This window comes from Octodon degus, unplaced genomic scaffold, assembly GCF_000260255.1.
Source record: "Octodon degus isolate 3935 unplaced genomic scaffold, OctDeg1.0 scaffold00147, whole genome shotgun sequence".
NCBI classification, from domain to species: Eukaryota; Metazoa; Chordata; class Mammalia; order Rodentia; family Octodontidae; genus Octodon; species Octodon degus.
Window position 1 is genome coordinate 1,246,166 of NW_004524723.1, and position 14,391 is coordinate 1,260,556.

General features: G+C 47.8%; 1 protein-coding gene across 2 annotated transcripts in view; it reads left to right on the plus strand.

Moving 5' to 3' along the window:
• The first annotated feature begins 1,133 nt into the window (after window positions 1–1,133).
• Window positions 1,134–14,391, plus strand: part of Xylb (xylulokinase) — a 36,719-nt gene continuing 23,461 nt past the window's right edge. The window contains exons 1-7 of one of the 2 annotated variants that reach the window (XM_004642149.2): window positions 1,134–1,245; window positions 2,278–2,360; window positions 7,135–7,204; window positions 8,630–8,710; window positions 11,307–11,393; window positions 11,941–12,069; window positions 13,199–13,264. In XM_004642149.2, coding sequence (XP_004642206.1) covers window positions 1,189–1,245; window positions 2,278–2,360; window positions 7,135–7,204; window positions 8,630–8,710; window positions 11,307–11,393; window positions 11,941–12,069; window positions 13,199–13,264 — 573 coding nt within the window. In that variant the 5' untranslated portion in view covers window positions 1,134–1,188. The remainder of the gene's footprint in view (window positions 1,246–2,277; window positions 2,361–7,134; window positions 7,205–8,629; window positions 8,711–11,306; window positions 11,394–11,940; window positions 12,070–13,198; window positions 13,265–14,391) is intronic. The other variant, XM_023702225.1, reaches the window with a different exon arrangement.

The following is a 14,391-nucleotide window of genomic DNA, read 5'->3' on the forward strand; positions in this document are numbered from 1 at the left end:
GGTTAGGATAGATATATAGTTACATTCTCTTAATGAATAGAGTGATTTGTTCTAATGGTGTTTGTAAATAGGATCTCAAGTCCGCATCTTATACAGCAATTAACCACTAAGAAGAATTTATGCAGTGTGTTAATTATTGAAACTGTCCTAGCGATTTGATTTGAAACTGTCTCATTGCTATTTATCAATAATATTATGAAAAAAGTTTACTGTATTTTATACTTTAGTTTAAATGTATTTTAAAATAGTACCAATTCCCAGTATCATGAGGATTAAATGTGCCCAGCAGGTTGCATAATTACTCCTGACCAGTATCAAGTATTTGGCTATTGTCTTAGTGGGTGGGGCTTGGGGGAAGCCTGTGTCTCCAACAAGCGGTGAGTGTTTTAGCGGACAAGTACTTTGGCCCCCTTCCTGTTCCAGGAGTGAGGAGGATCCATCTGGGTTCTAAGCTGCTTAAGTTCAACTAGGGAGAGAGACAGGTGATCTCAGACATTGGCTCTGGTGGGTTGGCAGGGCTTCACATGGGGGACATTTGGGAGGGTTTGTGGAAAGAACTAAGTCGTGGAGACAGGAAGGACGCAGCCAGTGGAGAGGAAGGTGCCTTCAGCTCAGAAGAAGGGAGTGTTTGACTGGGGGATCTTGTGTCCCTTCACCATGCCTGGCACCCACTAGACTATCAAATACCGGGACCACTGGAATGAATGGGCCCCATCAGCGGGGGGAGGGGGGAATCATGAGCTCTGGTTTAAATACAGAGAAGAAATGCGCACATTTGGGCACCAGTTGGATTTGCTGAGTTTTGCTAGCAACTATCAGAACCCAGGGCCTCAGACCCCAGGGTGTATTATGGAGCAGTCCTAGGACGGGAACCAGTTAGACATGGACAAGTCCACCAGGGAAGCCAGAGTGCGTTAAGGGCAGGCGGGCGCAGACAGCAGATGAGACTGCTGAGCAGCCTCCGCCTGGCGAGCGCAGCAGGGAAGCGGGTTGAGCTGGGGGCGGCGGCCTGGCACAGGCGCGAACCCAAGGCTCCGGCCATGCAGTCCCGGCTCGCGTGGCCCGGCAGGCGGCGCCAGAGCGCAGGCCCACCTCGTGACTCGGTCCAGAGTCCTGCCGGGCGGAGCGAGGGGCGGGTCTGGCGTCGCGCGGGGGACTGCCTAGCCAGCACACGGACCCCTGCACACCATGGGGGAACACACCGCGCGCCGCTGCTGTCTGGGCTGGGACTTTAGCACGCAGCAGGTACGGTCACACGGCCGAGGTGGTGCGGCGGGCGGGCGGCACCCGGACCGTGGGCTGGGCCGCCGCGTTGCGTCTCCGGGGGCTCCAGCACCTCCTTCCCGGCCGTGCTGCCGGCGAGCTGTGCCTTGTACTCTCGTTCTTCAGGAAGCGGGCCCGGTGGGCTCAGAGTGAGAAGTGTGTGGGGCGGTGGCAACGCGCTGTGGCACCGAGGGCGAGGACACAGAGCCGCTCGGCCTGGCCAGATAGGGACAGACCAGCAGCGCTGCATGTGCGCTAGCCAGCGACCTGCATCCGCATGAAACTTGTTTTTAAAGTGAAAAGGGCACAGTGTACAATGGACTTTGCCTGTCCTTGGTTGGCACCAGCATGCCCAGGTCCGCAGACCTGGGCCTGCTGGCCGTTAGAGGTCTGTGTGGCATAGTGAAAATTTGCCTTTGAACTGGCATGGAGTCTCCTGGGGCGGGGGGCTCATGAAGTCCCCTTGGGGCTCGTGGCAATCAAACCCCTCTCAAATGGCCAGAGGAGACAGGCCTCACCAGTACCTGATGTGACCGTCAAGTTGCCTTGCCTCAGTTTCCCCATTTGTTCAGGAAAGGAGCTAAACTCCTGAACTAGGAGCTCTACTTCATTGGGCCATTATCAGGGCCATGATCTTGGCCTCTGGGAAGAGCCTGTGGGCTTTGCCTGGTCTCAGACCCCTGCAGGGAGTCCCATCCTCACCCCCAGCCACCATACTTAGCCTTCTATCCTTAGGACTTTCTCAGGCCTTGCCTGGCTCCTGAACCAACTCACCTGTGAACAAACGCTGGCGGGCTTGTTTGGGAAGCAGAATTTCTACATGAGTGTTTCTACTTAGCCTCTGCATCATAAATCTTGGAGTATGCCTAGAGAGTGAGCCTCTGTTGCCATGGTAACAGTGATGCACTTTAGCTTTCAAGGACTATTAGACTAAACCTCACCTGATGATGTTAGTAACCTGTGGGCCAGTAGTGAAGTTGAGAAAAATACATCATGTTTTAAAATGCCTTCCAGGTGAAAGTTGTTGCTGTTGATACAGAGATGAACATCTGCTATGAGGACAGTGTGCAGTTTGACAGAGATCTTCCAGAATTTGGGTATGTGCCTGGTGTGCAGGGGTTGGGGTGTGTGTGGGGGTCATGGTTTTGGGAATCCTGGGAATGTTTATATTCACAAGCTGCAGTTTTCTAGCTTTCCCAAACTGTAGGAGAGGTGATAGTGTTAGACTTCTGAGCATCTTTTTGGTTCTATACCTGGATACTTTTTCCCTCTTCTTTCCCAGCTCAATTCACTCATTCATATATGCATTAAATGCCATTTCAAATGTGTTCTGTTCTAGGCATTGTGTGGGGTACTAGAATTCAGTGGGTTTGTCAGTCCAGTTTCTGTTGCTCATGACAATACCACAGGCTAGTAATGGTGAACCTTTTCAACTTTCAATGATACAAATACAGCCACCGGAGCATAAGTGCCTTAGGTTCACCACCACTACTGTGGACTCGTTAATGTAATGTAAAACAGACCAAACACAAGAAAAAATGGCATTGAGAAGTTTTAGGAGGCAGTTTATCATACTGGAGGGGCTTGACTGGAATCTCTTCCCAAAAGTTAAACTTTCCCCCTCCCCTTGGGGTTTTGGGACTTCTATAGGGAGAGCAAGTGCTGGGGTACTAAGGCAGATTTGGCACATTGTGATTGGAGGGTTGGGTGACATCATGGATTCCTAAGGGAGTTTAAACATCTCAAGTTACATTGCAAGGCCATCAGTTAAACAAGCATAGGCTACACAAAGGGTGAAATATCCAGTTATCAGGCTTTTCCCGATATACCCCTTTGATTTTGGCAGGCATTCTTGGCAGGCTTTATTTACAATTTTAATTTCCTTTTAAGTAACATAATACCACAGTTACAAAGAAAAGAGGTTTATTTTAGCTCATTGTTCTCCTGAAGATCTGAGAACTATATCTGACAGTAGTCCTCTCAGCATTCAGACTCCTGAGGTGGCATGGGGCATCACATGGTGAGGGACAGTGAGTGTTCCTACGTGTTGTATGTGTCCTTATGTGATCTCTCATTCTCTCTTTCTCTTTGCTCTGGGGATCAAACACTGGGCCTTAGCACATGCTATACTACCGCTGAACTATAGCCTCACCTGTTCCTCTCATTAAGCTATGAGTTCAGTCATGGAGGGGTGATGACATTATATAATCCTTATCTCTTTATTTTTATTTATTTATTTATGTACTTATTTATTTTTTGTGTGGAACCAGGGATTGAACTTAGGACCTTGCGCTTGTCAGGCAAGCGCTTATTCTATTGATCTATGTCCTCGCCCCTCTTTATTTTTATTAGTATATATTTATTCACGCATCAGTGGAATGAACATTTGGGTTGTTCCACTTTTTTTTTTTTTGACACTTGTGAATTATGCTGCTGTGAACATTCATTTTTTTAAATGTAATACATTTTAAAATGGTGCAGGGTCTCACTACACAGCGTGGACTCATGATCTTCCTGTTTTCAGCCTCCCCTGCACTGGGATTACAGGTGTGCACCACTATGCCAAGTCTCGGTGGCTGGCTCAGCATGCCTGGGGGCAGGGCTGGCATGACATGTGGTGCTGGGATCCCAGTCTTTGTGCTTGCCTAAGTAGGCACTTAGTCCACTGAGCTATCTTGCTGGCCTGTGAACATTCTTGTGTGTTATGGATTGAATCATGCTTCCTGCCCCAAATGCATATGTTGAAGCCCAGCCCTCAATGTGACTGCATTTGGCAATGAGGCCTCTGCATAGGGAACTAAGGTTACATGAGGTTATAAAAGTAGAGCCCTGAGCCAACAGGACTGGTACTCTTATAAGAGGGACAGCAGATCTCTCTGCCTGTGTGTGTGTGTATGTGTGTGTGTGTGTGTGTGTGTGTGCGCATACAGGAAAGGTTTGTGAGAATTAGTAGGAAAGTATGTGTCTATAAGCCAAGAGAGCACCTGCCACACAAATGCAATTTGCTGAAGCCTCACAGATTCTGACCTCAGAACCAGAAGAACATAAATGTCTTTGTTGAAGTCACTCAGTCTGTGGTATTTTGTCATGGGAATCTGAGCTAATGTTCAAGTTTTTGTGTGGGTATGTTTTTATTTGTGTTTGGTATTTCTGTAGAAGTTCTGGTCATATGATAACTCTATGTTCAACATTTTTAAATTTTATTTATTTACTTTTTTATTTTATTGAGAAACAAATATCAATGAGACAGTTTCAATACCAATTAATAGGACAGTTTCAATAATTAATACATTGTACATTGTTATCTTCTTAGTGGTTATCCATAGTACAAGATGCAGACAGACTATCCTGTCCAAACACTATTACTACAAATCTGTTTTCGCATTAAATTAAGTGAAAGTAGCTGTATATCTATCCTAACTATTCTGCATATACAGATACAAAGTGGTCCTTCCTTTGTATCACATTTTTGTTTAGTTCTGTAAGAAATGAGTATTCCATTGTCATCTAAATACTATAGGTGCGTGAATTCAGCAAAACAATCCAACACAGTCCAGCAGCCCACAATAGTAGTGGGTTATCCACAGAAGTTGTTGACTTGAGCCTTTAACAGCGCAGCATATTAATATGACTTTACTTTATATACCTCGTTTTTATACTTTTCTGCTGGATGGTTAAGACCAAGATAAAGCAAGACTTATATAACAAGAAATGTAACTCTTGTATCTGATAAGGTCAGTCAAGTCCCCTCAGGATTTGTCCTGTAACCCTGTACTGCAGTTTGTAGATCCTTTGTCAGTGTCAGCCATGTGGATGAGTCACGGCCATCGCTTCACCAATATGCTCTCCACGAAAGCTTCAGAGGATGTTTCTCCCCATGTGACTCTCCTTAGGCACAATCTATGTCATTGATCACATTGCTCTGTGGCCCCATAATTGCCTTGTTCAGAAAATTTGCGGCACAACTGAGTTACAGGACATTACAGTATAGGTTCTCCTGTGTCCTGAGTCCTCACTGACCTTGAAAGGCTAGGGCCAAAATGTTGGCTGTCCTTGCAGCCCTTCTATTTCTCCAATTTTTGGTCTGCAAGCTTAGGTTGTTAACCCTCCAGAAGAGAAGCTTATTATTACCCTACATCTTAAGCAGTTGGGTTTAACTTCACTATCTGTCTGAATATCAGTATTTTCAACATTTTGAGGAGTTGCTGTACCATTTTACATTCATACCAGTAGGAAATGAAGGGTTCAGTTCCTCCATGTTATGCTTTTTGTCTAGCTGTCCCCCCAGAGTCTCATCAGTCTTGGGGCAGATTTATGGAGTTTGTGATTCATTCATGATCCAATGCTGGGATCATGGGTGTGAGTGCTACACCCTCCCTGGGGCCAACAGCCTGAATATAATATAAGGGTGGGAGAGAGGCTTGCCCTCTGCTGCTGCCCCTGCTCCTCCCTTTTTGCTCTTGCTGTTTTGCTTTTTTCTGCCACCATGAACTGCTTCCCTCTGCTATGAGCTAGCTGATTATGGACTGAAACCTCTAGAAACTGTGAGCTAATAAATAAGCCTTTCCTTCTTTAATTTTGAGTGTCAGGTATTTTGTTCCAGCAACGAGAGAAAAGTAACTGAGACACTCCGCATCTTCCCTAACATTTGCTACTATTCATCTTTTTAAATTTTATTTTATTTATTTATTGTCTGTATGAGACAGGGTCTCACTATGTAGTTCAAACTGGCCTTGAATTCAGTAATAGCTTGACTGGCCTAGCCTCCCAAATGCTGAGATTACAGGCATGTGCCCTCCACACCAGTGTTGCCAGTTTTAATTTGTTAAATACATGGTGGAAGTTACAATTTTCATTTACTTGGTAAATTGAACTTCTTTTTCAGTGAATTTTCTTTGGTTTTAAAAGTTTTCTGCCTTTTTTCCTAAGAGTATGAGAATACTCTTTTTACAAAAAAGGCATCCATTAGAAATATATAATTCTTTAGACATGGCAACACACACCCATGATCTCAGCTACTTAGGAGGCTAGTGCAGGACAGTTGCAGGTTTAAAGGCCAGCCTGAGTAACCTAGCATGACCCTGCCTCAAAATCAAAAGAGGGCTGGGGATGTAGTTCAAGGTAGAATACTTGCCTAGCAATCAGAAGGTCTACCTAAAAAAGTTTACCTAAAAAAGTGGGTTTTTGTACTAAAAAATAACATAATCCCATGTATTTTTCTAGAGGGAGGGACACCCAGACCCGTGAAAGTACCTCTACAATCAGTATACATAATGTTCGGAGCTTGGGGAGCAGCAGTGTAGCAGCACTTACCGCCTGATAACCTGATAGTTCTCTAACTAGATCAGTTACCTAACTGATCACACAGTTATCTAGATAGCTTTACCTTTAAAGCCTCTTAGAATTTACCTCGGAGTGGTGAGGGTTGGAATTGATCAGACGAGCCCTTCACAGAAGGGTGAGGAGCAGGTTCCAGGAAGCTCCCGGGACTTCAAGTCTGAGGAGCTTCTGAGCTGCTGTGATGGGTGAGAACTTTTTCCTGCAGATGCAGCACACTGTATAGCTGGCTGGCTGCCTCTTCTCCCAACCTCTGGGCTTCCTGAGGGCTGTGAGTCCAAGCCCTACTCCCATGTTTCTACGTGGCTCCTTCATCAGTGCTACCACCCTGCCTTCCTGGCCAGCCCCTCACACCTGCAAGGCTCACTGGGAATGCCTTTTCTGAGAATCGCCATGTCTGGGCCTCTCTTGAGGATCCAGCACTCCATCTCACTGGGGATGGGGAGGGCCACAGCACCCCAGCACTGTGGTGCTGGCTTGGCAGTGCTCAGCCTTCCCTGAGGCTGCATTTCACATTCTCTGTTCTTCTTTCAGGACTCAGGGCGGGGTGCATGTGCACAAGGACAGGCTGACAGTCACCTCCCCAGTCCTGATGTGGGTCCAGGTAAGGGATTCTTTCCCTCTTCTGTCTCCATTCTCTGTGACCAGCAGGCTTAGTGATTCCCTAGGAAGGCCCCAGCTGGCTGCTCATGTGAGCAGCTGTTGAGACCAGGTCCTCACAGTGAAAGGACCCAAGTTGTTCCTGGGGCACATTCAGCTTGGCTGGTGTCAGCACTCACAGGCTGAGGGAGTTCACAAAGAGCTACAGGATATGGATGCAGCCGCACCTGGCAAGTTTTGCCACAGCCGGAGCCAGGCTTTCCCAGATACCTGCAGGCAGCCCTTAGGTCTTCCTTGTACATACCTTGAATTCCAAACAGCTCTTTGTGACTCATGGGACCACAGAACCAAGGATGTGGACGGTACAGATAGACATGATAGGGCTGGGACTGTGTCCTATGCCGCAGGCACCAGAGTCACTGGAGGCCAGCTAAGGGCACCATTTGTTGTATTTGTCCACAGCTTTTCTCAGTCCTCCAGACCTGTTTAACCAATTCCTGCATTAAATTCTTTGTTAGAGATAACCAGTGTGATTTCTTTTTTGCTGGCCTGAGCATGACAGTTCTATAGGAGGACTGAGATAAGGAGTGGATCTTACCCAGTCAGGCTGAGCCAGACCACAGGAGGTGAGGGAGGCAGGGATTGGATGAAGGGTCACTGCCAGGAGGTCTGGAGTATAGGTAAGATGATCTGACAGGCCTAGGCTGTCACTTGGGGAGGTAAGCCAGGGAAGAGACATCCAGGCTTGAGGTGATTTCTCATCCAGGGGGATTTCTGGCCTTGAGCAACCCACAAGGCTGCTCCTACCTTTCCTTGTGCTATGTGAGGTTTGACAAGCGGGGTGCACAGTGCACAGCACAGTCGGGGCTGGAAGGAGTCCTCAGCATATTGCAGGGATGGGGGTTCAGGCTGAAGCAAGAGTAGCTTCTCTGCTCTCAGGGACGTGTGGTGGGTTAATCTGTCTCTTGCTGTGACATCCCCAGTAGAGTCAGTTCTGCTGAGCGCTGCCCTCCTACCTTGTTGGAAGAAGATTCCAGCCAGGTAGCAGCACGGGCTGGAGGGAGCAGCTGGGACAGACAGCTGTCCCTCCACGCATGCGTTCTACCCCAGGCTGCTGCTTAGGGGGAGTCTGGACTCGGAGCTGCTTTGATTTTCTCATTCTGAGGGTGAAGAAGTCATAAATGGGAGAAGCAAATTGAGGGTTCATGGTTTGTGATTCCTTTTATTTGAAATGTTTTTGACATTGTTGACCTTTTCTGCTCGATGGGTACCTACTTGCTGACGTGTCCTAGTGCTTCTAGGCCTGTCTTTGGGAGTGTCTGTATCTGCCCAGAGCCCTCCTGCCAGGGCAGGCGCTTGTACTGACTTCTGTTTTGAGGCTTGCCTGGTTCCGGGGTTCAGTGCAGTCATGGTGGACTCTTCTCCTCAGGCTCTGGATATCATCCTGGAGAAGATGAAGGCTTCGGGTTTTGACTTCTCTCAAGTCCTGGCCCTGTCAGGGGCCGGCCAGGTTAGTTGGCAGCTGCTGTCTGCCTAAGGGGAGCTCTCTGGGGCAGCAGGGTGATGGCTTCTCTTGGGGCAGTGCTTTTCATTTTTAGAGTAAGAGCCTCCAGCCGAGTCACCTTGGACACTGGGTGACTTACCTCTTTGTAAGAGGGTCTGAGGCACTTCTTAAGAATTAGCATTATAGAAAATGGGACCCTGGGTGAGAGAGTGAAGTAGTGACCCTGTTAGGGGAAAGGAAGCATGTGACATGAGTTTATTGACTAGAGGTGAAAGGGCACTAAAATTGCTTTTCTGTTTCCTGGAAGTAAAAGCAAAGTAAGAAATGATACCAATTGTGGGAATAGTTTTAGTAGTGGAAAGAGTAGCAACACCAACATCAAGCAGTCCTGACTGCGCCCTGAGTGTGAGACAGGTGCCACACCGCATAGCTCACATCCAGGATCTGACTGGGCCTTGGCAGTGGCTCCGAGGTAGTGCTAGTCAGCATGAGAGTTCTGCCCTGACCTCAGTGGCCTGGGCTGTGTCACTGGCCTTCCAGTGCCTCCATATCCTCATCTGTTGGAGGGTCACCATGAGTGTTAAATATGAAGAGTAGCACCTAGAACATAATAAACCTCATTTGAGTGTTATTTACTATGTTGTCATCTGCGTTCACCTGAGGAAAGCGAGGCACAACAAGGCGATGTCGCCTGCCCACGATCGCATGGCCATCACATCTGGAGGGCAGGACCCACGTCAGTGTGCTGTGCAGGAGCCACTTTGCTCCCTGCTGGTCACTGGGCCTCACATCCTCACTAGGGAGTGCATACTTGTTTTCTAATGCTCCTTTCCCCTTGACCCTCATAGGAACGAGCTGTTCTGCTTCTTATTAAATTATACAGGGTCCCTAGTGATCCACATTCCTCACTGGAGCCCTAGGCCTGGGCCCATCTCCTAACTAGACAACTCCTGTGGCCTGACGTCCCACACATACCTGAAGTGTAGCAGGTCCAGACTTAGTGTTCTGTGCCTGCTGTGGTCAGCTCTGCCTCTGCTGACCCAGGCCAAAGACTTGTCTCTTTTCTCTGGGCCTCTACTGTGACTTCCCTACCTCCGCCTGCTTCTTCCTGACTTCCACAGGCTCTATCACTCCAGCCCTGGTCACGTCACTCCTCTGGTTACATAGGCTCTGCGTCACCTCTGAGCTGAGTCCTGGCCACAAAGGCTGGATCCCAGTGCTGTGTGCTCAGGCCCTTCCTCTCCTCCCAGCCCACACCAGCATCTGCAGACACACTGCTTCAAGGGTTACCCCTTGCCAGCCCTGCCAGGCTCTTCCCTAAGATGCTGTCTGCACGGAGCACCCCACACCCAGCTCTGTCTCAACACGTCCACCCTGCCCTTTACTCCAGCTGGTTGCTTCTGTGTTCCCACACCTCTGTCACTACAGGGCTTTATGATTGTACATTTGCTTCTTTTTCCAAGTTTCAATCCCATTGCCCTGAAAAATGGGATCAATAAAAAAAATTTTCGGTTGGGAGAGCCTTTTTACCAAGATGGCGCCGAAGGCAAAGAAGGAAGCCCCTGCCCCTCCCAAAGCTGAAGCCAAAGCAAAAGCTTTGAAGGCCAAAAAGGCCGTGCTGAAAGGCATCCACAGCCACAAAAAGAAGAAGATACGAACGTCACCCACCTTCCGCCGTCCCAAGACGCTCCGGCTCCGGAGGCAGCCCAAATACCCTCCGAAGAGCGCCCCCAGGAGAAACAAGCTTGACCACTATGCCATCATCAAGTTCCCCCTGACCACAGAGTCAGCCATGAAGAAGATTGAGGACAACAACACACTCGTGTCCATTGTGGATGTCAAAGCCAATAAGTACCAGATCAAACAAGCTGTGAAGAAGCTCTATGACATCAATGTTGCCAAGGTCAATACCCTAATCAGGCCTGATGGAGAGAAGAAGGCATATGTTCGACTGGCTCCTGATTATGATGCATTGGATGTTGCCAACAAAATTGGGATCATCTAAACTGAGTCCAGCTGGCTAATTCTAAATATATACTTTTTTCTCAGTAAAAAAAAAAAAAAAATTTCTGTTCCTGTCAGGACTAAGGCACTCAATACATGTTTATTGAATGAATGAATGAATGAATGAATGAATGAATGAAGTGAATGAATGAAGTGAATGAATTTCAGGCAATATTGCAGATAGTACTTTTAAATATAATTTTACAAAAAGCACCAAACCAGACATGGTGCCTCATGTCTATAATCCCAGCAATCAGAAGGCTGAGGCAGGCTAGCCTAGGATCTATAATGAGTTTAAAGCTAGCCTGAACTGTGTAGGAAGACTGTCTTAAGAAACCAAAGGGGATGGGGGCGGGGGGAAAGCACCAAGATACAGACTGATAATTCTTTCTTGGACTCTTCCTACAAGTGTTGGGTAGCAGGTTGGAGTTCTTTCCCATGTTATAGAAATAAAAAATAAGTCTCAAAAGTGATGAGCTCTGTAACTGAGAGGTGGCAGGGGAAGGCTTGGGCCCAGCTCCTTGGTGTGTGCGCTGGAGTCTTTCTGGGATGCCAGTGTGTGACTATATGAATGTGTGCGTGAATTTCTCCTCCACAGCAACATGGGAGCGTGTACTGGAGTGCGGGGGCCAGCTTGGTGCTGACAAGCCTGTCACCAGACCTCCCGCTGCACCAGCAGCTGCAGGTATGGCCGAGTGCATGCAGTGAGCCTGAGCAGTTCTGGAGATGGGCAGAAGGACCCCCAGTCCTGTGGGCCCTCAAGTCTGGGGTTTTTACACATCACTGAATGTTTGAGGTGGCTTTGGCAATGGCCCTGTATTATGGTCTGCCCTGCCCTCAAGTATCTCTCCCTGGTGTTGGGATGGAGGATCAGGCACTGAGGCCCTCCGCCCCATGAGCCCCTTGCTGTCCAGAAACACTGGCTGCCCTTCCTTCTTCCATTTGGTGCCTGATGCCCTGGGGATGGTGCCAGAAAGTGGGGGCTCTGGCTTCCCCTTCCTCCTGGGCTCCAGAAGGCCCTGTAAATCCTGGCTTTGCAGCTGGAGCCCTTCCCTGCCATCTCTGGTGATGCCGGTGGTATTTGATGCTTTACCAGAGGAGCCCTTGACCCCATGCTGTTGGGCTCAGTGGAGGGTTTGCCCACGGATCCTGCAAGGGCACATCCTGGGCAGTGGGATCATGCCTGCTGTGACAGGCACTGTGACTGCCAGCATCTTGCCCCCTCTTTCAAGGCCTGTTTCACCCTTGGTGACTGCCCAGTATGGATGGACTCCAGCACCACGGCCCAGTGCCGCCACCTGGAGGCCGCTGTTGGGGGTGCCCAGGTGCTCAGCTGCCTGACAGGGTCCCGTGCCTATGAGGTGAGCAGCCCGAGATGGCTGGGGTGGGGCTGGACATCGTTCCCAGGTGCCTGGAGAACACAGTGGGCACTCAGCTTCTGTGAGTGTCCTGTGAGATGGGGTGGTTCCTAACCTGTGCAGCTGAGATGGAGCCTGTAGGCTCCCAGGTCCTGGCCCTGGCTATCTCACCTTCCCTGATGCCTGTCCCAGGAGGGCAGCCTTCTCTTGGGTGTGGAGCTGTGATGTGGGGTGATGATGGCTGCATTCTCTAGACTCCTACACAACAACAGGACTCCCACTCAGGGAAGTAGTGAGATTGCAAGAAATCAGCGTAGCACACAGGTGCTGGGCCTGGCCACAGGGCCCAAGTGCCAGCACTGGCAGTGGCTGGCTTGGGTCATGTGATGTCCTCTGGAGTACAGATTTAAAATCTGTACAAACCTGCTCAGACCACTTGAAATAAGGAGGTACATGGGGAGATTATCTGAGTCGCCTTCTCTGGTGCCTTGGCCAGAGTTGTAAAGAGCAAGGCTTATTCGTGAAGGCTCATCCTGTCCTTAGGTAGGAGAACCTGTCTTGGGAAGGCCCAGATGTTATGTCCGTGTCCTATAGGTATATGATGATGGAATCTTCTGTTGCCTGAATATTTGATTACCACATACATGAAGGATTCAGAGTCCTAAATCTTGGGTATTTAAGCAGATACCAAACATTTCCAGACTTGGGAGCTTCCAGACTTGGCTGGGCATGGTGGCACACACCCCTATTTGCACAATTCAAGAGGCTGAAGTGAGAAGATCACAAGTTTGAGGCTAGGCTGGGCTACGTGACCCTGTCTAGAATAAATAAGTAAATCCTTAAAATAAATAAATTAAAAATTAAAGCTAATACTGTTCCATTAAATATCTAGAGTTTTTTATTTTGTCTTTTGAGATGAGGTCTTGCTGTGTAAGTCAGACTGGCCTTAGATTCACTGTGTACCCCAGACTGGCCTCAAACTCATAGCGGTCCTCCTGCTTTAGCCTCCCAAGGGCTGGGATTTCAGGCTTGTGTTACCACACCTGGCTGCTATGCTAAACTTACTTTAAGGAGTTGGTTATCCATTCTGTGTAGGATTTGAATTTCTAAGAATTTGTGCTCTTTCTCTCAGCGTTTTACAGGGAACCAAATTGCAAAGATTTACCAGCAGAATCCTGAGGCCTACTTACGTACAGAGGTTGGTTCAGCATTTGTGTACGGTTGGAAGTCGTGGTTGAATTCCTTTTACAGTCCATATCTTTAGCATAAATACATATTGAGCACATTGGCTAAAGAAATGCGATGAGTAGACACCAACAAAGATAGAAAGGGTGCTTGCAGCATGTGTGAAGCCCTGGGTTCTGTCCACAGTATGGGGAGGGGATAGTGACACCTAATCACACTCTAGATGACGTTTAGTCAAGGATGGACTCACGTGCACGTGCTGGTCCTGTTAGATGACAGTGGAGCTGAGGGCAGGGGTGGAGCCGAGTGGCAAAGCACTACTTACCTGGCATACGTGAAGGCCTGGGCTCCATCCTCAGCAGTGAAAAATAAAAAGGATTATAGTCCAGCTGAAAAATTCTTATCACCTAGTGACATCATCTAATATCATAAGGCCATATTCACATGTTTATGATGATGCCGGTATAAATCTACTGTGCTGTCAGGCATATGAAAGTGTTATTTTGTTTAGTTTAGTTTTAATTTATTTTTATTAGTACATGCAGTGCATAAAAATTTGTCCCAGGGAGCTGGCACATGTATATAATACCTCTTAGTCCTATTTACTTCCCCCTCCATTTTCTCTCTACTTCTATCTCGGTTCAGTCTTCTATCTCTAGATCGAAGTCATGGTTGAATTCCTTTTACGGTCCTCATCTTTAGCATAAGTACATACTGAGCACATTGGCCAAGGAAATGTGACTTTCTATTTGCAAAATATCTATTTCCCTGTTTGCTATTATCTGTCTTTTATTTTGCCCTTTAATTACTTATGCTTTGAGTGTCTCATATAAGAGAAACCACGTGGGGCTGGTGAGATGGCTCAGTGGTCTAAAGCACTTACTTAGAACAAGCTCAGCAAAGCACAGGGACCGTGGTTCAATCCCCCAGCACCACATGCCAGCCAGCCCCGCCCCCTGGTGGACTGAGCTGGCCACACACACTAAATAAGTAAATATTTAAAGAAAGAATTTTTAAAAAAGAGAAACCACGTGATATTTAAGCTTGTGTGTCTGATTTATTTCACATAACATTATTGTCCCAAGGTGCATCTATTTTCCTGTAAATGACTCAAATTTATCCTTTCTTTTTTTTTTTTTT